We start from the raw sequence: 24614 nt of genomic DNA, 5'->3' as shown, positions 1-24614 counted from the left end.
AAATTGATTAAACCTTAAAGACTGGCCTCTGCACACCCGGTTTATTAATTGAAGAATTTCCTCTTACCCAGAATGGGAAGTTCACATTAAAATCGAGCTTGCCCTGAGTGGTGGTGACACTTGAGAACCGAATATTTTCCACAATCCTATTTTCTCTTCGGTGCGAGAGGAAATCCTAAAATGGTTAAAAAGGGGGGAAGGGGATTGAGAGAGGGGAGAGAGCAGAAACCATACATTTTAAGGAAGCCTTCTTTCATTTCCTTGTAAAGCATGAAATCAAATTATAGCTCATGGCCCACAATTATTTTATTTCTACATTTCAAATTCCATTTTCTGCTCCTTTTCACTGTTCTTGAACAGGAGTTCTACTGTTGTACAAAGTCAGCTAAAAAAGATTACCCCAGATAGACTATGACACAGTAGCTTAAGGAAGCAAAAAGGCAAAACTTCCTGGGTAGGTTGGAAGCTCCATAGCCCTGCAGATCCCATGTGTTTGCTTCCATCTAGAAAGGAGACATCAATGGCCATCACCCACCTTGGCCCCTTGGTCCTGACAAGAGCCTGGGAACCTCTGCTCTTCACGGGTCTCCATGTATGATGCTGACTCTGCCTCTAGTCCTTTTGAGAAAGGGAGATGTGAGGGGTGTCTGCTTCAGGTTTTCTAAGGGTGGACCCTTCACTGCTGGCAATAAGGAATTGACATGAGGTGATGCCTGACACATCATTAATACTCTGGCTTAGCAGGGTGGAAAGGTTATGCCTTCTCTAGTTGTCATCCGGTCCCTGGATTTGGTACCGGCATGCCTTTCCCTCTCTCTCCCTGACTCCTTTTCAGCAGAGAGAGCAGGCTCCAGGCTCAACACTTCAGTGGGTCATGTTATCCAGTTAACATCTAACAGCATTTAGTCACCTTGTTTTGTTTTTTGTTTTATTTATCTTTATGTTTAATTTTTACTTACAGCAAGTTTCCTGGTATTACACTTGTTGTCATGTAAACTTTTTTATATAAATGCATTTAAGTTATAAAAATTGACTCGATTTAAACACATATATAAGTAAATAACAGTAGGGGTACCATTCATGAACATGGCAGAAATCATGATGGGGAACCCTGGTTTAATTCATACTCCCCCCTTCAAGTGGAACAACTGTTTTTGAAAACCTCCAACCATAGAGCTCTTAAATCATGGCTCCAGTTATCCATCTACGTCTTTATCAGCCCTTTTCCCCAGGAGGTTCTCTTGTAGATCTCCCTGAGATCCTTTTTTGCTTCTGTTGAAGATCACTTTCTTCTGTATTTCCATTATATGGGGAACATCTAATCCCAACCTGACCTTGTACATCTCCTTAACTTCCTCTTCCTCACGGTAGGCATGCAGACTCTTGGATTCTGGAGAAAGGCTCTACTGACACGCAGGTCTGGGTTCTAATGCAGTCCTCCAATTTGCTATGTATGTGACTATGGGCAATTTACTTCAAATCTCTTTGAGTCTCAGCTTCTCTTCACTTGTATGGTGTGAATAATAGCAAATATTCCCTTTTGGGGTTGTTAAGATTAATTGAAATAATGTGCCTGATGCATTCTTAGGCACTCGATAAATGTTAACTCTTGTTCTTCGTTTCCCTAACTCTCTGACCTATAGTCTTTCATTTTTTCATTTTTAATCTTTTTATTTTGAAATAATTTCAGACTTAGAGAAAAGTTATAAGAATAGTATAGAGAACTCCTGTACACTTGTCACTCTTTAGTTGTCTTTTTGGCTGTCTTCACTCATGTCTGTGTGACTTTGGTGTAGTCAGACTTCAAGTCTTAGGAGTTGCTCTCTAGCAAGGCTGACCATGGATTAAGTCCATGGTTTCTTTATTGGTCTTGTAGAAGGCTGAAATTTCATTGACAAAATATCTTTGTGACAATTAAACAGAGATAACCGGCTGTCTGCCTTCATCTCTCTTCTACCTCCAATGCCTTCGCTGTATTGTCTAACTGGAATCAAAGCCAGCCTCTTGAGAAATGTTTCCTAATAGGAGAGGTGCTTACCTAGAGGGGTGTCTGAGATGACTCTGTTGAGTTGTTGACCCCAGTGAGAAAGTTATTCTCTCTTCGGGATTCTTGAAGTTCTTCTGATTACATTAAGGAGGTCTCTGGTTGGTGCTGGAAGCTCTTACACTTCTCTTAACATTGCAACCTTAGTGCCTGTGGCAGCAATAGTGTCTGGCTAGAATTTGATAACAGTGTATTATTTTTATTCTTCATTTTAAAAATTATACTTTCATTTATGATAAATGATACTGGTTTTCCAGTGATATAGGCTTTACTTTTAAAAATAAATTGTTCTTGAGTCAGTAATGTTTACATATGGTTCAAAATTTTAAAGGTATATAAATGTATGCAGTAAAAAAGTGAATCTTCTTCCTGTCCCTTGCTGACCTAGTGTACTTCCCTGGAGCAAACCTCTATGACCAATTTCTTTTTAAAATTCTAAAGATACTTCATGATTTCCAGTATATTCTTTCTCCTGAAAACTCTCTAGAAATGGGAGTACACTGTACATACTCTATCTTGGCAAGACTTCCACTTCCAATACAGAATTAACTTTGTATTTTTAAATAGCTATGTAGTGTTCTGTTTTATGGATATACCATAGTTCACTGCTTCTCACCTGATGGGCAGTCATGCTGCTTCCAAGTTTTTGCTGTTTCAGACATGTTGCAGTGTCTATGTATGTTGCCCCTCTGCAGGTGGGACACTGCATTTGTGCTTTTGATGGCCATTGCAGACCGGCCTCCAAAGAGGTTTTGCCAGCATATGCCCCCATCAGCAACAGACAGGATTATCTGTCTCTCTTGCCTCTAAGGGAGGGAAAGTTACTGAATGTTTTGAGATGACTGGGCCTCCTGGATAAGAGTTTGGTCTCTGGAACCACATAGCCTGACCTTGAATTCTAGCTTCCTGTCTTTCCAGTTCTGTGGCCTGTGACTTGTGACTTAATTTCCTCATCTATAAATAGAGCAGTAATGCATAGTGTCAGGAGGGCCCAGTCTGTGTGAACATCCTTGCCAGGCAGAGAAGACACTTAACATACATTATTCCTTTCATTATGATCAGTATTATTTTGTCAATTCAATAGGTGAAAAAACAGAATTTCAATGTTCAGTAGTTTTGTTTTGTTTTGTTTTTCCTTGGTTTTGAATTGGAGTCTCACTCTTGCCCAGGCTGGAGTGCAGTGGCACGCTCACAGCCACCACAGCCTTGACCTGCTGGGCTCAGGTGTTCCTTCTGCCTCAGACTTCCAAGTACACCTGGCTAATTTTTTTTATTTATTGTAGAGGAAAGATCTTGCCAGGTAGCCCAGGCTGGTCTTGAACCCCTGGGCTTAGGTAATCCTCTTGCTGCTACCTCCCAAAGTGCTGGGATTACAGGCGTGAGCTACTATGCCCAGTTTTAATTTGCATTTTTCTTGTTTGTGTGTTAAGATGTCTTATCATATGATTGAGCTATTGGTGTTTCTTCTCATTACTCCCCTGCTTACCTCTGTGACTTCACCTCCTTCTCTTCTTCCAACACATGCAGGGTCTTTGCACTGGCTCCTCCCTCTGCCTGCAGTGTTCTTCTGAGCCTGTGAATTCCTCCTCAGCAAGGCCTCTCCTGACAACCTGACTTAAAGTTGTCAACGCCTGCCTCCCGGCCACCCCAGGGCCTATTTCTCCTGCTCTGTTTCTCCTCATGATGCTTTGCATCTTCAATCCTGAAATTCACTTGTTATGTTCAGTGTTTTCTTTTTGCTTTACCTTCCTGTATTGTGAGCTCCCTGTTGCTCAAAATCCACTTAAGGACTATAGTCTGTTTGCCTTCTCAGGTGAGACAAGCACCAACCCTGGGGCTGGTGTGTGGGAGTGCTCAGTAAATATGCTTCGTGTGAACTGTCTGTTGATATCATTTATATTTTTGATTGGATTGCTGCTCTTCTTGTCAATTTGAATATATCAATTTGAAATATTAAAGAAAATAATCCTTTGTGTGTAGTGTGCATTTTAAACTTCTCTTTGCAGTCATTGGACTTTATCATATTTGTTCGTGTAGATATGTTTGATTATGTTGTTGAATTTGTCAGTCTTTCCTTTTTTTGTTTATATTTGTGGGTTTTGTATCTTACCTAGGTATATTCTACTTTTAAGATTATAAAAATTAAGCCGGGCTCGGTGCCTAAGCCTGTGATCCCAGCGCTTTAGGAGGCTGAGGTGAGTGGATTGCCTGAGCCCGTGGGTTCAAGACCCACCTGGGCAACTTGGCGAGACCTCATCTCTATAATAAATCAAAAAATTAGCCGGGCGTGGTAGTGCACGCCTGTAGTTCCAGCTACTTGGAAGGCTGAGGCGGAAGGATCGCCAGAGCCCAGCAGGTCGAGGCTGCGGTGGCCGGGAGCGTGCCACTGCACTCCAGTCTGGGCGACAGAGTGAGACTCCAACTCAAAAAAAAAAGATTATAAAAATTGTTTTCTTACACTTTCTTTCAGTACTTTTTTGGTTTTATGCTTTTATATTTGAAACTTTTATCCATTTGGATTTTTTTGGTGAAATATATAAGGTAGAGATCCAATTTTCCTTTTATCTAGATGTCTACCCATTGTTCCTATGCCACAATTGTGTAGTTCTTCTCATTTACAGCTGTGGACCTTAAGGCTCAAAGAAGGAAAGCTACTTACCCAAGATTCTGCAGCCAGCACATGTACTTGCATCCTGCGCTGCTCCACTCTCCCAGCTCTGCAGGTGTTTTGCCATGAGTCTCCAGCTTGTTCTGTTTTTTGTTGTTGCTGTTGTTGGGGTTTTTTTTGTTTTGTTTTGTTTTGCTTTGCTTCCTTTTGGCAGGGATCCAGCACTTCTATTTGTCTGCTGTCTTGTCCATGGCTCTTAATTTTTTTCCTTGATCTCTTACATGGACTCCTTTGTTATTCCTCATGTTCCTCCACTGCAGACATTGCTCTCATTGTTCTCCTGCAGCCTTTCTTTAGGTGGTGATGAATGTCCCCTTTCGCTCCCTCCTGCAGGGCTGTGCCTCAGGGAGTAGTTTGCTTTTTCACTTGGTCTGTTCTTCCCTCTTCATCCTTAGGACCCTGCTCACCTGCTCTTCGGGATGCCTAAGGGTTCCCAGAAGACTCAGGAATGTAGGACCTTGGCCAAGAGGCAGCTGGCAATAGAAAAAGCAGAAATATTGAAATCATACAGCTCTTGGTTATAACCCTGCCTCTACTGCTTGCTGTTGTGTGACCAGACCTCAGATTTCTCTTTATGAAAATGAGAGTTTCCTCCTCATAGGCTTGTGATGATGATCAGAACTAATGCAGAAATCACAAGCTCAAATGCCCACTAGGAACCAAGCTGTAGTATACAGGCTGGAATATGAGGCAGTAGGTAGTTGTGGAAGCAGGGTTAAGATGGAAATGCATTGCCATTCTCCAAGGGTAGCTGTCCCTCAGCTATGCCAGATGAAGACCGAGACTTACCACTTCGGTTAATTTGTAAAGATTTTTATGTGATATCTCTCAAATTATACATGTTGGCAGTGCAGTCATCTTCTAACAGGCACTGTGCAGGCTAAACAATACCTGTTCTATTGCCTGGGCCATCTTTAAATTGTTAGTTTACAACCAGTGATATGAAGTCCCACACTCGGAACTTGGCTTCAGTCCAGTGCTCCACTGTCGTGGCTGTTTGCTTGTAGCTGCTGCTTTTGGGTTTCCTGTCAGTCAGCAGCACACTGGTCCTGTTGGACACTGGGTCAGCTCTGCTCCCACTTGTTGCTTCCAGGGCTTGGAATGCCTAAAACTTCTTCTGGTCCACTTGGTATTTTATACCCTTTATCTAGGGATCAGGAAGTGAGGATCTTACTGTTAATGTATCGTGGGACTTGGATGGAGATAGCCAATCCTGTCTTTCCAACTGTTTTCCTGCTCTGGGGTATCCCTAGTGGTCTGGTGGGATTTGGCCAGGATATTTGTGGAGGACCCCACCTTTGCAGGCCAGTTCAGACAATAAGGATTTCCTGCCCAGTGGTGAACACTGCTCCAGGCTGCTGACTGACACTTACCAAGGACCCTGTGAGGGCCAGCTCAGGAGTTGGGGGAGGTATTGTTAGTACTTGTTCCATGCTGCTGTTAATACTCTTTCTCTTCCTCCCCTGAAGAGCACAGGACATTTTAGGTATAGTGAGTCATAAAGGAAGGAGGTGGCTACTTCTTGAGCTCTTGCTATGCTGGGCATTATGATACAAATATAAATATAGCAGTTCGTGTTTCGTGAACTGGCATGTGGCATGAGCAGGGTGAGACACCCTCCTCCACGTTACAGTGTTGTCTCTGACATCAGCAGCAACTGCAGTGGAGGATTTCTAGGCTCCTGGAGGCCAAGAGGGGTACTTGCCAAAGGCTACACAGCTGGTGAATGGTGAGATGCTGTCCTTCTGCCTTCCTGCCTGCCCTGGGACTTAAGGTGGACTTCTGAGCTGCTACCCATTCTTCCTGCCCAAGAACAGCACACCTGTCTATGGATTCCCTGCTCACATGCTTCAAATCAAAACAGGCTCTCCCTCTGGGCTATCTCCTCTATGGGAATCATATTTCTAACTAGGGTAATAGACACCACTGTATTGTCCTGTTTTATAGATGTAGAGATGGAACTGAGAGGGTACATAGCTTTATAAAACTCCCCTGTGTCTGAAGCTGTTCATGAAAATGGTTGTCTGGTAAGAATAAGGGTGAGGGTCTCCTGATCCTTCCCCAGTGACTGAGGCCTCCTTTGGCTTCCTGGCCCCCACTGGAGGGTCTGTGCTTGGCCAGGGGCCTCTGGACTGTTGGAATCATGGCACATCGTGCACCTGATGGAGTGATCTCAGTGGTTGGTAGCAGTGTGGACAGCATGAGTGTTTGGCTCCAGTGAGGCCCAGGAGAGGGCTGAGGAGAAGGGTGGGGGGATGTGCCCAAGACAGACATGCCACCCTGTGCCAGGTGTGTACTAGGCCACAGACTCCTTGTGGGGCCAGCCAGGTCCTGACCATTCTTCCCTCCTTCCCTCCTCCTTTCCATTACCCCACCTCATCAGCAGCCTGAGTTATTTGTCCACACGTGTTTGCCTGGGGCTGCCTAGACTAGCCAGGAATAGCCCAGCAGAGAGTGGTGGGGCCCAGGCTCAGCACTCATGGCTACAAGTACCAGCTGCTATTTACTGATGGCCCTTAGGACTATGTCCTTCTGAGTCTTTTCCCAGCCTTTTGCATCTTTGTTTAGATTCTGCTTATGGATGAGGAAATCTAGGCCCCTGTAGGGTTGTGACTTGGATATCTCTAAGCTGGGGGACCTCCAAGCCTTGCTCTTGCCGCCTCCTCCCATTTGTGGCCCTTGGTTCCCTGGTCTGCAAGATGACCCTCTTGACTCACCCCTTCCACTTCCAAATCCTCTGACTCTGTTCTGAGGACGACAGGATGGATATTGCTGGTGTACATTCCCACAAACTCCCGGTGCCCGTGAGAGTTTCAGAGGGAAACTCTAGGCTTACCCTGCTTCAGGAATACTATACAGAAGGAGGAAAATGAAAGTGCAAAAGCCATTATACACTTGAGTAGATTCTCCTTAATGGAGCAAAATGTCTACTGGAGTCTTGACTCCTCTCACCCCACCTTGGCAAGGACAGGCCTTAGGACAGTTGGAGCCGCTCCTACTTGGGTGACTTTGGGCAAGTTATTTAACCTGTCTGAGGCTTAGACTTCTTACCCATAAGATGGGGAGACAGGCAGTACATTGAATAAATGAATAATGATAGCTGCATTCTGTGATTATAAAGCTGGGCCATATCCTCTCATACTGGGCTTCTAGAATCTGTACTCTGTGGTGGGGACCTCTGAAACCTGCTTCTTTTGTCCTAGAGGACCCACAGAACAGTGAGTGGAGCTTGTATGTGCACACTCACCTGTGTATAGAGCAGTTGTTTTATTCTGAACATAAGATCTTGATGGTCAGCGTGGCAGGGTACTGTGACAGAGAGAAGTCAAATCTCTCTGAGTCCTTGTTTCTTGACTTTTACTTGACTACTTTACCTCTCTGAGCCTTTGTTTTCTCATCTATAATACCCATATCGCAGAGGTGGGGTTGAGAGGCAGTTAAAATGCAATGACCACCACAGTGCCTGTCACAGTAGCTGTTGTAGAAGTAGAAACCATGGTGGCAGCTAACATTACGGAGGATTTCATATGTCCAGGTACTGGTCTAAGACCTTTACATATGTGATCTCATTTAACTTCACTACAAGCTCAGTGACACAGGCACTGTGATTGTCATCATTGGTTAGATAAGGAAGCCATAGCACAGAGAAGAGACAGTTGATGTGTTTGGCAAATGGTCATAATAATAGTAGGATATAAATTGCCACTGTAGTTTTATATTGTTGATTAAAATGTACTTACATTGTTCATTGAACATTTAAAACATCAACTGAAAACAAATTTTTTTATTTTAACTTTAATATTATTTCTCCTTCTTAGAATATCCATAGCTTTTGATTTTTAAAAAACTCTCATTGCTAAATATGTTTAAAATATTATGTTTGGTTTCTCTAGCTGAAATGTTTTTTTCTGAACACATATTTTTCCTTCAGTCCCAGAAGGAAAATTATATCTCACAGATAACTTATGCTTTGTTAAATGCTGACCTTTTTAAGTTTTTCATTATTTTTATTTTTGAAATGATTAAGTTATATAATCTACAGAATTGGAAATTGTAATTTTTAAAAAGTACTGAGAAACTTTAACCCTATTATAATTATTCTGTAAACCTTTTAAGGTTTCTATAGTCAGTACAATTAGATGAAAAGCTCTGATAGACTGGGAAATATAGAGGGTCATTTGTAAGCCTTGATTTTTTGTCTTGTTTCCCACCCACTTGCTCACTCTGTCCCTCTAGTCTCAGAGTGATTTCCTACCCTGGGTTCGTGGGAATTGGGAAGGACACTGTTTGATTCATTCTGTGAAAATACTAGGGATTTTGAGAAAGACAAGACGGGCTAGTTGTGTCACTTCCTGTCGTCTGATCAAAAGTTTGATGAAGAAACAAGAGTCTGAGAGCTGCTGCGAGGCAGCAGGCAGTTGCCTGATGCTGACCCTGGGTTTCCAGCAGTGCCCTGGTTCTCAGTGTGGCCAGTCAAGTCTCCGTGACCTATGGGTCTCCTTAGAAGTCCCTGGTGCTAGCTGTTCTGCAGAGGGTTCCCTCGAGGGTCTGGCCTTTTGGAGCAGAGCTGTGTGTTCACTGGAACAAAAGCAGCTTGTAAATGCTACGTATGGTTGCAGATGAAATCCTCACCAGCTCTTGAATGTTTGGGTCCAATCTGCACTTCGCTTTCTGGGTTTGTCAGTTTCACTTCTCTGAGGTTTCTTAGAGGTTTTACCATCCCCAGCATCTCAACAGACATGAGAGGTAAGAGCCTAATGTGTGGAGTCCAGGAGTCATTCCTTCCAGCCAGCAGGGTGAGATGAGGCATTCCTGGATAGTTGTATAGAGCCACAGGAAATAGAATCTTAGAGAAAAGGAACAGATCCCTGGTAAATAAAATGGAGGAGACAGGGAAGCTAACATTTGCTCAATTGTGCCCAAGAAAGATATATTTAGCTGTACCCAAGCTAAGTATTGTACTGTGAACACAAATTGAAAATCCAGGCCTTGGTTGTGAGCTCTAGCATGGGATGGGGTGGGGCATCAGCGGCCAGAGCAAGGGGAGCGTAGGCAGAATTCCTGGGTAGAGCAGGAGCTAGAGCAAAGGCAAGTCAAGGAAGGGAGCAGGAATCAACATGGGGCCAGCCTTGATTCTCAGGCAGAAAGTTGGAACACGAGATGGGGATTGTGGGAAGAGCCTGGTACAAGCCTGGCTCCCCACTGGACAGGGCAGGCTGTGTGTCATGGTGGCTAAAAGCCTGAGCTCCAGATCTCTGCCACACATTTGCTTTATACCTGTGGGCAATCACCTGACTTCTCTAAATTTCTGATTTCCTCATCTGTAAGCAAGAGCTAGGTAGCAAGTGATGTTTAGGTTCTAGAGGGTAGCTGGAATTACTCTGAAAAGTCCTTAAGGAACCCATGAGATAGGATAGCCGTGGCTCTGTAGGCACCAGAGTTGGAGGCCTGCAGGGCTGGTGCTAGGATCCCTCTATTGTTAAGATAGCTTTTGAGTCTTCACAGAGACTGGCAGATAGTCCGAGCCAAGGCATTCCTCCTCACGTGCTCACCTGCGGGCTTCATTCAATCCTGCCTCAAGACCAGCCTTACAGCCCTGTGATCAGTACCAAGGTTTGCTGGTGGCTAGGAGGATCTAGGAGACGGTTGGTCACATCTTCTGGGTGGCTGACTTTATTCAGAGGATAGTAGGGCTCTTAGCAGGAGAACAACATGACCAGGTCAGGTCTGTGCTTTATTTTATTATTTATTTGTACACCTAAAATTCTAATTTTACTTATTTCTGGATGGATACTAACCACCTTTGTTTAAAATAAAAAGGAACAGAAGAACATACAATGAAGAATTTCCTTTCTACCTGTCTCTGTCTCCCAACAGACAGCCAAGTTATTCATTTCCTTTGCATTGCCTCAGAAATAGTTTATATGTATAGAAGTAAATACTTATTGATCTATAACACATGTGTGCATGTACACACACATATACTTTATCTCCCTTTTAACACAAACTACACTCTGCAGGTTGTTCTGCCCCTTGCTTGTCTCATTGATTTCACCTTGGAGATCATTCCATAGCATATATAAAGAGGTTCTTCATCCTTTTAAATGTGTATATAGTATTCTGTCACATGGGTATGATATTATTTATTTTTATTTTTCACCTATTCCCTACTGAGGGACATTTACATGATTTTCAACTTTAGCCACAATAATCAGGCACTAGGGGACACTTCACATGTACTTGAACTTGATCAAAGATTATACGTACTTTGATAGCTGTTTCCAAATTGGCCTTCATAGAGGTTTTACAAGTTTAACTTTCCCTGCCCCAGCAGTATATGAATTAGAAATGTATTTTTAGAAGCTTTCTTTCTTTTGGGGAGACTGTTTGGAGGACAGAGTTCAGAGGGCCAAGTCTAGGTTGAAGTAGCCCATTAGGGAGCAGTCAAATGGAGTCTGCTGTGGGCTATGGGGACTAGAATTGGAGACAGATGGATTCCAAAGGCAAGCTGGTGATTCCATAAATGTGAGAGGGAGTCCGTCAGATGAGATGAGTCTGTTTTAAATAATCTGTCATGTTCATTGTAGATTATAGAACCAGTGTCCCCCTCCCCACCACCACTACCATGGCTATAGCAGAGACTTGGGCTCTACTGCCTAGTGACCTGACAGGGGACATGCTTCTGCTGCTGCTACTGTGCACACCTGGGCCTGCCACTTGTGCCCCTGGCTGACAGGATGAGGTAGGAGAGAAGACTGTGGAAGGAGAAGTAGAGGGGGAGGGAGGAGAGTTGGTCGTGCTAGGCCTGCCTGAAGTCAGAGACACATACTGTTTCTCCTCAGGGAGACCAGAGGAACTTTGGCAGGTCAGCTGTGACTGGGCGGCCTCTTGGGACAGTGGAAATAATACTTTGGCAGTGGAATTAGGAGCCTTGGTTTCTAGCACCTTTGGTGCCAATTGACTGTGATCTAAAGTACATGATCTAGTCTCATATCTCTAAGTCTCCTTTTCTTCATCAGAAACACAAAGTTACTGGAGATTAAGTAAGCTGACCTAGTGCACATGGTCAGTTGCCCACAAAACGTCCTCATTTAGCTGGGCATGATGGTGTGTACATGTAGTCCCAGCTACTTGGGATGCTGAGGCAGAAGAGTTGCCTGAGCTCAGGAGTTCAAGGCTGCAGTGAACCTTGATCATGCCACTGTACTCTAGCCTGGGTGATAAAGTGAGACCCTGTCTCAAAACCAAAACCAAAACAAGCCTTCCCTCCTCCTTGCCATCCCCCTGTGCCAGCAGCAGGGGCAAATCATCAGAGTCATTCACAGAGCAGTCTTCTTCTGCATTACCGATGACCATAATTTGGTTCTGAAAAACCCCTAATGAGCATTCTTGTCAATTTGAAATGTAATTACCCTTCATTTTAATGGGGAAAGTGTTTGTATATTCCTGAATTCCCCAACTCACACCTTTCTTTTTATTGAAATAACTCCAAATCCCATCAAAAGAACACTGTCACTTCACTGGCTGGCATTAGTGTTCCTAACATGACTTTTGTTGACTTTCTGTAATTTGTCTGCCTGCTGTTGTTCAAATCAGGTGTGCTGTACATGAAGGTGATACTCACAGGCATACATACATACAAGCATACATGCAGTACTCAGTGTTTATGTAGCTAATGCTTGGGTGCTCCAAACCTCCCAGAAGGAACAGAAGGGACAAAAGAAGTACGTAGACAGAATCTAGCTTAGCACAGGATGATCTGAAGTGAGCTATAGTCTTGGGAGGAGAAGATGTGGCCCGTCCCCTAACCCTCTCCCCTCTCTTCTCTCTATTTTTTCAAATGTGTCTCTCCTCTCTATTAGCAAGGGCAAGTATCCAGGCATTTGGTAAGCTTAGCACAAAACGTGAGCTTTTTTTCCCGCTGGGACAGTTCTACCTCTGTTGCATGAGATGAAAATAATAGGATTGGTATGATGAGAAGGCATGAATTTTGGCATCAGACAAGCCTATACCTAAGCCCAGCCCTGCTCCATGTTAGCTTGCAGTCTTGGGCAAACTCTCTTTTATGGGCCTTGGTTTCCTCATCTCTCTTGGTAGTTCCAAGGCTTTAGTGAGATCACACAGGTCCAAGCACCTTGCATGGGGCCTGGAGCCAGTAGGCATGTGGTCACCATTTACTCTACTTTGCCCACTTTTACCATAGTGCTTTGTCTGACCTGGAGCATCAAGCAACTTTCTACAGGGCTCACCACCCCTTTTCGCTTTCTAACCTTGTCTTTTCTTATTGCAGGGGCCCAGATCATTGATCTGATGATGCTGGTCATCGATGTGACCAAGGGGATGCAGACCCAGTCAGCAGAATGCCTTGTGATTGGCCAGATTGCCTGCCAGAAGCTGGTCGTGGTGCTGAACAAAATAGACCTCTTAGCCCAAGGAAAGAGACAGGCAGCAATTGAGAAAATGACCAAGAAAATGCAGAAGACCCTAGAGAATACCAAGTAGGTCCTGTTAATGAGAGGACTGTTCACATGCATAAGAAAGTTTCTGGGGTTCATTTCATGAGCATGAGTAGATAGGCAAGTGTCAGCCTCCCATCCCAGTATGTGGAATCTCATCCTGCTACTTGCTTACATCAAGGGATGCATCAAGTCAGGTAAGTCTAAGGTGCTGTTGAAAGAGGCCAGATAAGACAGGACCATAAAGAAACTGGCTGTTGATGAGGTACTGGAACTTCCGTATTTCAGCTCACAGGAAGGGGAAGGAACTCGGGAGCTGTGTGCCCAATGTGGAAGGCCTGAACCCTGAAGGACTCAGATCCATTCCATTTAGATTCTCATGGTGCTAACTTAGTCCTGCCTGCACATATTGGCTATACCTTGGTCCAAGAGAGGCTAGAGATTGTGTTCTCTCGCCATCTGCTTCTCTACAACTCAATTGTCAAAGGGGAAAATGAATTTTGGTAGAAAACTGGTTGTTTCTGTCAAAGAAGCTTGTAAAACTGGGTGGAAGACAGATGCTTGGAGGCCAAACTAGGGATCACAAAGGATCTTCATAGCATCTCATGCTGAAGGGCTTATGGTTTTATCTTGTGAAAAGTAGGAAATCATTAAGAATTTTGTGCAGCGGGTACTGGATGAAGTTTTCTGTCAGGAGATCACTGGCTGCAGGGGGAAGGAGGAACCAGGAGGACCCAGGAGGCAGCAGGAAGGAGGAGGAAGCAGTGGCAGTGGAGGCTGCTGGGCTGTGGTGGTTTTCTCAGGGAGAGAAAGTATGCCTCTGAGTTGAGGCAGTGTGTGGACTAGGAGGTGACTTGGGGTGATCTCTAACAGGAGAATCCACTGGCCTTGTCAAGTGATTGGCTCTGATTACAGTCAGAGGGGGCAGAAAGTTGTAAGTGCTATAGGCAGAGTGGGAGAGCAGGAGGCATGTGGGCACTATGGGATAGAAAGCCACCTGGTTGCTTAGGCAGCCACAGTAATGACTAATTCTGATGTGGCAGAGAAAATGTCCTTGTTGAGTGCACAGTGTTGGCAAACCTCATTGTTTTATCAATTTCTCTCTTCCTCTCTGGGCCAGTCCCTTTTGATCAATACTAAATAGCGGTCACTGGGAGACAGGGATGCTTCCTCTTTGCTATGCAGCCTGAGACAATATCCTGCTACTGCCACCTCTCCTTCTGCCTGTGGAGGGCAAGCAAGTAGAGAGTGTTTTTTGTTTCCCTGTCATAAAGATTGATATGCCTTCCCATTTATGATTTTTTTTTCAGCTCTAACACCTGCAGCTATCCCTCAGAATTCTCAAGTTGGTTATATTAAAGCTCCAGCCCTGAGAATGGGCCAAATATGTCATAAAAGATTTCCTCGCGCTGCCTTTTGTTAGCAAAATTCATCAATCCGATAAAATCGACACATTTAGATAAGTGTTGCATAAGAATTCAGACTTTGTTATTCCCAACGGAAGTGGATATGAGACTGTAAAAAGGAAGATAAAAAATTATATCTTCTTTTTAGTGAGTTATTTGATCTCCCTGCTGTTTTATTTACTTGTCAGACAGGGAAGAACAGGTCTTTTGGACTCCTGCATGAAAACCCAGTACAATGTCAGTATCATTAACTATATAAATGAGACTTTCTGGAAGGGGCTTCAGGTACTTTTAAGGGTAAATTAATAGTAACAATTTTGATTAGTTAAATTTAAGAAAAATTCTTATTTGCGTGTGTAAATTACTTTCCCTATTTTAATTTGTTGATTGAAATTCAAATTATGGATTGTCTCATGCATCCAGAGTCAACTGTCTACCGGAGGGGACTTTGAAGCCCCTCTTCCCTCATCTAGCACCCAGAGACCTGGTAAGGAGAGGAAGGAATTGTTACCCTGATGGGTTGTGACCAGTGGACCTGTGGCCAAGCCTGGCTAGATTGCCTTGTAAGAGAGCATTGGTTTTGACCTCAGTTCGGCAAAGAATTTAAATTATTTTAAGTGATTATTTCCTTTTGTTAATGGTCCCTTGTTAAGTAAATCCTTTGTAAATGTTGGTCTAGATGCAAAGAAATTTCCTACCTATAAAGGAAAAACTTAGACAGGTGAACCATTTATGTATGAAAACCTGGAAAATGTTTAAAGCATAAATTTTTTTTTTCTGTCCAAAGAATAATTGAAAGAAAACTTGGAAAATAGGGGAAAATAGTTAAAAGAAAGAGACCACCCAAAGATTTATTTTCTCAAAATAGCAGCTGCTAACGTTTTTGGTTTCTTTCGTTTCTTTTTTTTTTTCCCTATGCATAATATTGCCTCCCTTTTTTTCTTCCACTTTTTAAAAATTATGGTAAAATATACCTAATGTAATATTTATTATTTTAGCCACTTGTACGTATATAAATCACTACTATTAAATACATTCACAATACTGTGTACTCATCACGACTATCTATACCTAGAAATTTTTTATGATCCCTAACATAAACTCTGTATTCATTAAACACTAACTCCCCTTTATCTCCTGCCCTCAGCCCCTGGGAACCTTTATTCTGCTTGTCATTTCTATGAAGTTGCCTCTTCTAGGTACCTTTTATAAGTGAAATAACATAATATTTGGCCTTCAGTGTCTGGATTATTTCACTTAGCAAAATGTTTTCAAGTTTCATCCATATTGTAGCATGTGTCAGAATTTCACTCTTTTTGTGGCTGAATAGTGTTTTATTGTATGTGTATACCACATTTTGTTTATCCATTCTTCTGTTGGTAGACATCTGGGTTGCTTCCTGGCTATTGCAAATCATGATGCTATGAACTAGGTGTTCAGATATCTCTTCAAATTGCTGCTTTTAATTCCTTTCAATATATACTCCTATATTCTTAGGAGTGGAATTCTGTGTCACATGGTAGTTCTATATTTAACTTTTTGAGGAACTGTCAAACTGTTGTCCATAGTAAGTGCATCATTTTACATTCCAATCAGAAATGCATGAGGGTTCTAATTTCTCCACAGCCTCGCCAAGACTTGTTCTTTTCTTTTTTATTTTATTTATTTGTTTTTTTTGAGTTGGAGTCTCACTCTGTCACCCAGACTGGAGTGCAGTGGCCGCTCCCGGCCACCGCAGCCTCGACGTACTGGGCTCCGGGGATCCTTCCGCCTCAGCCTTCCAAGCAGCTGAAACTACAGGCGCGCGCTACCACGCCCGGCTAGTTTTTGATTTATTGTAGAGATGAGGTCTCGCCAAGTAGCCCAGGAGGGTCTCGAACCCGCGGGCTCAGGCAATCCACTCACCTCGGCCTCCCAAAGCGCGGGATTACAGGCTGAGCCACCGAGCCCAGCTAGGATGGCTATTTTTAAAAAAGGAAGCCGGGCTCGGCTTCCAGTCTGGGCGACAGAGTGAGACTCCAACTCAAAAAAAAAAATAGCCATCCAAGTAGGTATGAAGTGGTATATAATTGTATTTTTCATTTGCATTTCCCTAATGACTAATGATGTTGAGCGTTTTTTCATGTGCTTATTGGTCATTTGTAATCTGTTCAAGTCCTTTGCCCATTTTTAACTGGGTTATTCTGTTTTGTTGTTGTAGGAGTTTTTATATGTCAAGATATTAATCCCTTGTCAGAGATATGATTTACAAATATTTTCTCCTATAGGTTGTCTTTTTACTTTCTTAATAGTGTCCTTTGATGCACAAAAGCTCTTAATTATAATGAAATCTAATTTATTTTTTTCTTGTGTTGCCTGTTCTTTTGGAGTTTTATCCATTAAATAGTCATTAAATCCAGTGTTGTGAAGACTTTCTCCATCCTTTTTTCTAAAAATTGTATAATTTTAAATTTTAAGTTTAGATTTTTTATCCATTTTGAGTTAATTTTAGTATATGATGTAAGATAAGGGTCTAACTCCATTCTTCTGCATGTGGATGTCTAGTTTTCCCAACACCAATTATTGAAAAGAGTATCCTTTTGCTTTTACCCTTGTCAAAAATCAATTAACCACATATGTGTGGGTTTATTTCTAGGCTTTCTATTATGTCCCATTGGTCCATATGTCTCTCCTTAGGCTAGTGCCATACTGCTTTGATGACTATAATTTTGTAAGTTTCAAAGTCAGAAAAAGAAAAGCCTTGCTGTTTTTCAAGATGTTTTGGCTATTTGGGACCACTTGCGATTCCATATGAATTTGAGAATCTACTTTTCCATTTCTGCAAAAAGACTGTTGGAATTTTGATAGGTATTGCATTAAATCTATAGATCTCGGGGCTGAGCTCGATGGCTCAGCCTGTAATCCCAGCACTTTGGGAGGCTGAAGCAAGTGAATTGCCTGAGCCTGAGGGTTCGAGACCAGCCCTGACAACTTGGCGAGACCTTGTCTCTACGATAAATCAAAGATTAGCCAGGCATGCTAGTGCGTGCCTTGTAATTCCAGCTACTTTGAAGGCTGAGGCGGAAGGGTCGCCAGAGTTCAGCAGATCGACGCTGGGGTGATTGTGAGCGTGAATGCCACTGCACTCCAGCCCGGTGATGGAATGAGACTCCAACTCAAAAAATAAATAATTAAATAAATCTATAGAACTCTTTGGGCAATATTGACATCTTAGCAGTATTAAATGTTCCAATCCATGAATACAGGATGTGTTCCTAAGTGTTTAATTTTTTAAGATGCTTTTGTAAAGTAATTATTTTCTTAATTTCCTTTTTGGATTGTTCGTTCTGATGGGTAGAGACACAACTGATTTTTGCATACTGATCACGCACCCTGCAACTTTGCTGAATTCACCCCACCTTTTCCTGACACATTGTAATCATGAAGTATTTATATTTTTACTTCTGGCTTTATTACTTAACATTTTACATAGCTATTTCTTTTGTACCTATCACTTGGTTGGTGACTGCCTTGTTTCCCTTATAAATAATAACCTTAGGGTGAATATCTTTGCATATCATTAAACTTTGTATTTTCACTATTTTCCTCATGATAGATTCCCAGCTATGAGATTCCTGGATCAAAGGGCCTGAACATTTTTAAACCTTTTGTGTATATTGCTATTATTTCCCAAAAGTGTTCTACAATTTTATATGGGTGTCAGCAGCTGACTTTGACTTATCATTTTAAAATATAATTGAAAAATAGTAGGATGGAAATTATATCTTACTCTTGTTTTAATATGTGGTTCTTTAATTATTGGTGAAATTGAACATTTTTCCTTAAATGTATTGAACAGTTCTTTTGTGTATGTGAATTCTAAAATTTTTTTCTGTTTGCCTCTTGCGATTTTAATGCTTTCTTTTTTATTTTCAAGAGTGTTTAATATTGGTGACGCGATTGCTGTTAACCCTTTGCCCATCGTATTTACTACAAATGAGTCTTCACCATTTGTTGTCTTTCCATTGTAGTTGCTTTTCTTGACATATAGCAGTTTCTAATTTCTATGTAGTCAAACTCTGTTTTTCTTTGTGATTTCTTTATCTCTAAAAGCATGTAAAATTACTCTTGCATAAGCATTTGTATCAATGTTAACAGAAATCAAAATTGAAGATAAAAATGTGCCCACAATCTTTCCAGTGCATCAAATTAAAGTGCTCCCCCACCCCAGGATCCCTGTCAGTCTTTCCCACATGTACGTAATTTGAGGTAGTTGTTATAGCAGCGTTGACACTGTTCTATGTTCTAGGCTTTGCTGTTTATTTTCCCACTAAATGTTATCATCTGACAACGCCCTTGATACCTCTTTCCTCCAGACTCCCTCTGTGTTTCTTCCTTTTCTTAGACACTTTCTTTTAACTTCTTGTTTTATCCAAGGCCCTCTGCCTAGAGCCCATAGGATCTCCATTGATCCTGCCTCCCTCCCTGGGATTGGGTTGAATGCCAATCCCAAGGGACTTCTCTACTACTGAGTGTACTGTATTAGGTATGCATTCTGTACTAGCTTTGTGGCTGACTGACTGTATGGGCTTGGGCAACTCACTTCATCTCTCTGAGTTGCCATTTTTTCCTCCAGAAAGCTGTTAAGTTCAGCCTCACAGTGTTATTATGAGGGAGCATTTGACATGGAGCCTGGCAGGTAGTGGGTGCATATTAATAATAGCTAGAATAATGGAGCACCTACCAGTGCTTGGCACTGTGCTAGGGGTTTCCTATATATAGTTCTAGCGGTAGATTTTGCATCTGGCTTGACTGCTGAGGAAAATAAGACTGGATGAATGTTGGCTGTTTTGAAGTCTACTATCCCAAACCTAAAACTTGTATTCTATTTGCTTGTATGTCTTTAATATAGACTACAAGTTTATATATAACTTTTCTTTTTTAAAAAAACTTACCTGAAATTTTTCTGTACTGATGAAGGTCAGCCTTGCATGCACAGTCAGCATATGTGGGCATGGTGAGCCCTGCAACATCCCATAGCTGCAAGAGAAGCCTGGAGGAGGCAGTGGACAGGAGAGGGGGACAGGAGATGCACTGCTGGGCTGTGGGGCTGCTGTCCCTGACTGGAACCCCTTATCCTTCTAGAATCCAGATACCAGCCTAGGGGCTGCTGCGCTCTACTCCCTGTTGCTAAGGCTAGCTCTCCCTTCTAGAGCCAGAAGCTAGGATGCCTCTGGTTGCAGCAGGTTCAGGACGTCAGGAAGGTCGGCTTCTTTTGGGACTGGGAAAGGACCAGACACTCAGCCCAACATATCTTAATATTTTCTTATAATACTTTGCCCCAAAGGATTTGAATAAAAATAATTGAATTTCTAAAAGCTTTATGGTTAATCTCTGGAATTCCCCATGCATGTTCTTACCCCTCTCTGTTCCTCTGAGCCTTGGGCTCCGGGTATGGAAGCAAAGCCAATGCCTATATGCTGGGGTCCTGGCTTGTGGCTGGGTCCTGGTTCAGGCAGTTCTGTGGCCGGAGTCCCTGCTTCCTACTGAGAATAGATCTTCCTCTTAATCCTCTCTTTCTCCTGTGGGAAAGGCCTGGACTACAGATTCCTGCAGACCAGCCACTTACTCCCTGGGCCCCTGAGTGCCCTGGGCAAGTCATAGCATCTCTGATGATAGTTATCACAGCTTCTGGTCAGGAGGTTTTGAGATCCTTTGGAGAACACCGAGTCTGGTGCCTGGCACAGAGCATGTCTCAGAGAAGAGTCAGAGTTCTTTCCTGCCTTTTCATTGTTTTTTTCTCCTGTTTCTTTTCTTTTCTTTCTATCTTCCTCATGTTTTTATTTCTTCTTTTTCCTTTCTCCACTATTCCTTTCTCTCTCTCTCTCTCTCTCTCTTCCTCTTTTTTCTTCCAAATGGTCTTTTCCTCCTCTGGGTATTACCCTTCCTAAGGCAAAGATCTATGTCCTGTTATTTCTGTGGAGGCAGCATAGTCTGTCTGGGCTGCTCCAGAATTGATTGACCAGTGGGTTTTAGGCCCAGTTTGACATGCCCCTCCTTAATTTACAGCATCTTGTTGCATTGACCTTTGGGGCAATGAGTGGCTCCTGAGAGTGTTTAAATTGTTCTTGAGGGAACTCAGCTTTTCAGAGTTAACTTTCTCTTGTCCTGAAAAACAATCTGGGTCAGCTATGGTAGCTTATGACTATAAATCCCAGTGCTTTGAGAGACTGAGGTCGGAGGCTTGCTTGAGCCCAGGAGTTCTAGAATAGCCTGTGCAACACAGTGAGACCCCTCTATCTCTACAAAAAATTATAAAACTAGCCAGGCATGGTAGTATGCACCTATAGACCCAGCTACTCAGGAAGCTGAGGCAGAACAATCACTTAAGCCCAGGAGGTAGAGGTAACAGTGAGCTATGATTGTACCACTGGACTTCAACCTGGACAACAGAATGAGACCCTGTCTCTAAAATAAATAAGTAAATAAATAAAACATAAACTGTAAAAAATCTGATTTTCTTTTAGGGTTTGCTCTCAACCAGGCCAGGGCAGTTGTAGTAAGGATTCAAAGACTAATTGATCCAGCCCCTTCACCCCCCAACTGAGTTGCTTACCGTGAACTGGGTCCTGACTGGCTTGGGCAGGAGAAACTGAATGATGGAGAAGGTAAGCGTAGAAGATGTTTGGTGGTTAAAGGCCAGAGCTGAAGTGGCTCCTCGCAGCAGCATGTGGGCTTCGGAGAAAGGAGAATTTGTTTCTGGTCTGGGGAGTCAGGAATGTGAACTGATTCTAGAAGGGCAAGTGATAACCAAACAGGGATAAGTTTCAAAATAGGAATGCAGGTCAGAGTTCTGACCACTGGGAAGCAGTGTTCTCACCTGTGGCCGATGTGCTGATGAAGGCGGCTGGTGGTTTCCCAGTTCCAAGGACTGCCTGCGAGCTCCACATGACGCTTTTACACATGTTAACTGATTTGGTCTGGGAGACAACACTACAATGTGGGTCATGCTATCTCCTATCGGGCACAGAAAAGGGGGATGAGCGAGGTGAAACCACTTAAACTAGCTGTGGAATGGAAGTTTGTTCGAGGTTTCTTGCTGGAATTCTGCCTCAGGCTGTCTGTGTGCCTGGGTAAAGTTTGAATAAGAGAGGAGGGGAAGAAGAGGCAGCAGTGTGAGCCAAGTCTGGGGCTGGGCAAGGCTTGAATTTTTTACCTAGATGCCTGGAGGTTTTGGTAAGATGAGCTAGTGTGGGGAGCCTGGGGCAGACCATGGGAGGCTTGTGCACCAGCTGGGCCCAGGCTTCATCCTGAGGCAGTTACAAGCCCCTGACAGGAGGGAGGGGGGAAGGCCAGTACCTGAAAGTGGTGCTGCTGGAAGGTTCCTATGGCTGTGGTCAATGCCTGGTATAGAGCCATACACACACTTTGGAGAGATATTGGGTAGCCTGAGGTGATAAGACCTTGACCCAGGGTGGAATTTGTTAAGAAAGAAAATCAGAATGGCTTGGAGCCAGATCCCAAAAGAACTAACTAGATGCAATGACGGGATGAGAGACATTGGTGACCATGCAGAGACCAGGGCAATGCTGCCCCATGTCAGAAACCAGGAAGGAGGAGTTAGAAAGCAATCCCGTGGCAAATGGCAAGGTAGGACTAGAATGCTGGAAAGGGGGCTTGGCTGAGGATGTGGATTTGGGAATGGCCTACAGGGGAGCCATGGTGAGGTTGTCAGAGAGTAGAGGAAGAACTGGGCTCTTCAGCCGCTCTTGGGAGACACCTACAGTGGTGGATGGGGATCAAAGAAGGTCTCTTGGGGAGGTGAAGGACAGTCAAGGGCCATGGAATAAAGCTTTGGGATTGTGGTTGAGGAGGGTAGGGAGCCAGCTGGTCGGATGTCTCAGAGGGAGGTGAATCTGAGGGAAGAGCATCAACTTGACATTGGGGAGTTGCTCTTGGCCTTCCGCAACCTCTTTCTAGTCCATGCTTCCCCTCACCCTGGCTCCCATTCCTTGTAGTGTTTCATGGAGTTGGCACCTCGGGCACTGCCCCAGCCCCTCACCCCCACCCATTGCTCTGGGAGCCCTTGGTTTGTTCATCATGTACCCTTGTGGATCCTGGCACCAAGGAGATGCTCAGTACATGTTCCTCAATGTGAAAGGGAAGGAGACAGAAATGATATTGTAGGAAAATCAGGCATAAGTTCTGGTGAGTAAACAGAAGTGGGATTCCTTTAGAAATATGAGAGGAAAAAGAAACTGGGTATTGACTGAAGGTGGTAGTGTGGGGGATGTCGAGCCAAAGGGTTTTTCCCGCAAGAGAAGAAAAATCTGGGGCTATAGAAAGGCAGCATCATGAATCCAGAGAAGAGCCTGGAGGGGCCTGTGAAGGTTGGCTGAGGCTGTGTTGACCAACCAGCATGGACTCCCAGAAGGCTCCTTTAGTAAGCCTCGACTGGGTCTTTCACCTGGCTTCTCTTTGGGTGCCTCCATAGGGAAATGTGAGGGAATGACTGAGGGTCCTGAGTAAGATGAAGGCAGTGTTACTTAGAGGGAGGGACATGCACCACGTGGCAGGAGGATGAGTCTGGCTTGAATGTGACAAACGTGTAATGAATTGTTGGAGAAAGTAATCCTTTTTCAGTTATTTTTAAATCTCTTTATCAGGTTCAGCAAAATATCTCAAACTGGTGCTGTTGTATCTTAAAGGTTCCCCTAACTTTTTAACCAGACCAGCGCCTTCAGCAGGTAATAGTATCTAGGTAGAATTTAATAGCTTTGTTTTGTTTTCTTTGTGTTTATTTTTGTAGCTGCAGCAGTAGATTTTTTGTACCCTGGGATTAGACTGTGGTTGGTTAATTTAAAAAAATCCCTTAGAACCAGAGAGTTATAAAAGATGACACATTTGTACCTTAAACATAATAGTTTAACTTAAAACCTACATGTGTTTATTTAATAAAAACAGCAATATAAGTTGCTACAGAGGAAATATGACATTCATGACATTGTATCTCCTCTTGCTCATCAGTACCACACTAATGTTTGTTGTTTTTTTTTTGAGTTGGAGTCTTACTCTGTCGCCCAGACTGGAGTGCAGTGGCCGCTCCTGGCCACTGTAGCCTCAACCTGCTGGGCTCCGGCGATCATTCCGCCTCAGCCTTCCAAGTAGCTAGAAATACAGGCGCACACTACCACGCCCGACTAATTTTTGATTTATTGTAGAGGTGAGGTCTCACCAAGTTGCCCAGAAGGGTCTCGAACCTGCGGGCTCAGGCAGTCCACTCACTTCAGCCTCCCAAAGGTGCGGGATTACAGGCTGAGCCACTGAGCCCAGCTAGTACCACACTAATGGTAGGTGGTCCAAGTTGGTCTGGGCATCTCAGCCGTGAGTCAATTAGTGTCCTGATTCAGGCCTTCCTCCTCTTCATGCTGCATTTTCTAGGCATGTATGGTTTCTGCATCATCTATAATTTCAGTTTTCTACAAATGATCACTCATAATCCCTACATGTCTTTAATTCACTTGGTGTGAATAGAGTAAAGTAAGCTATTGTCTGTATTTTCTTCTTGGTCAGAATTTACATTTTTAAAAACTCTGGGGTTCGCCGATTTGCCAATAAGGAAGAGTTGTAGTATGCAGGTTCCAGTCACATCTTCTTTGACAGCTACTGTCATCGTTTGTTTTTTTCCTGCTCAGATGTGGCATGCTTTTCTTTGTGTGATTATTTATCTTGACCACATCTTCTACACTTACACAGTTTCACCAGTGGTGCGGAGGTGTTCCACTGTAAGATTTTTTGAGAAAGCCTCAATGAAGACTTCAATTCTGTGGCAAGTATTTGAACAGCTGTACACTTCTCATTGCTCTGCCACTCTCCACAGGGACTCCACGGTTTTGTTGCATCTGTCACTTGCTGGGATATGTTCTGTCCAGCCCATCTTTTCTTTTGGTGTGAGCCCATTGACTGGAGCTCTGAGTGGTCTTTCGTATATATAAATACTTTGTAGCCGGGCTCGGCGGCTCAGCCTGTAATCCCGCGCCTTTGGGAGGCTGAGGTGAGTG

The 24614-nt window shown here is 43.3% G+C and overlaps 1 protein-coding gene across 1 annotated transcript in view; it reads left to right on the top strand.

The window, feature by feature from the left end:
• EEFSEC (eukaryotic elongation factor, selenocysteine-tRNA specific) overlaps positions 1–24614 on the top strand; it is a 281659-nt gene that overhangs the window by 96726 nt on the left and 160319 nt on the right. Inside the window, exon 2 of the mRNA XM_008072921.1 lies at positions 13003–13210. Within this exon, the coding sequence (XP_008071112.1) occupies positions 13003–13210 (208 nt within the window). The remainder of the gene's footprint in view (positions 1–13002; positions 13211–24614) is intronic.

The sequence above is a fragment of the Carlito syrichta genome, unplaced genomic scaffold (assembly GCF_000164805.1).
Source record: "Carlito syrichta isolate Samal-C Ts95f unplaced genomic scaffold, Tarsius_syrichta-2.0.1 Scaffold315518, whole genome shotgun sequence".
Classification (NCBI taxonomy): Eukaryota; Metazoa; Chordata; class Mammalia; order Primates; family Tarsiidae; genus Carlito; species Carlito syrichta.
This window is presented reverse-complemented; position numbering and strand designations above follow the sequence as displayed.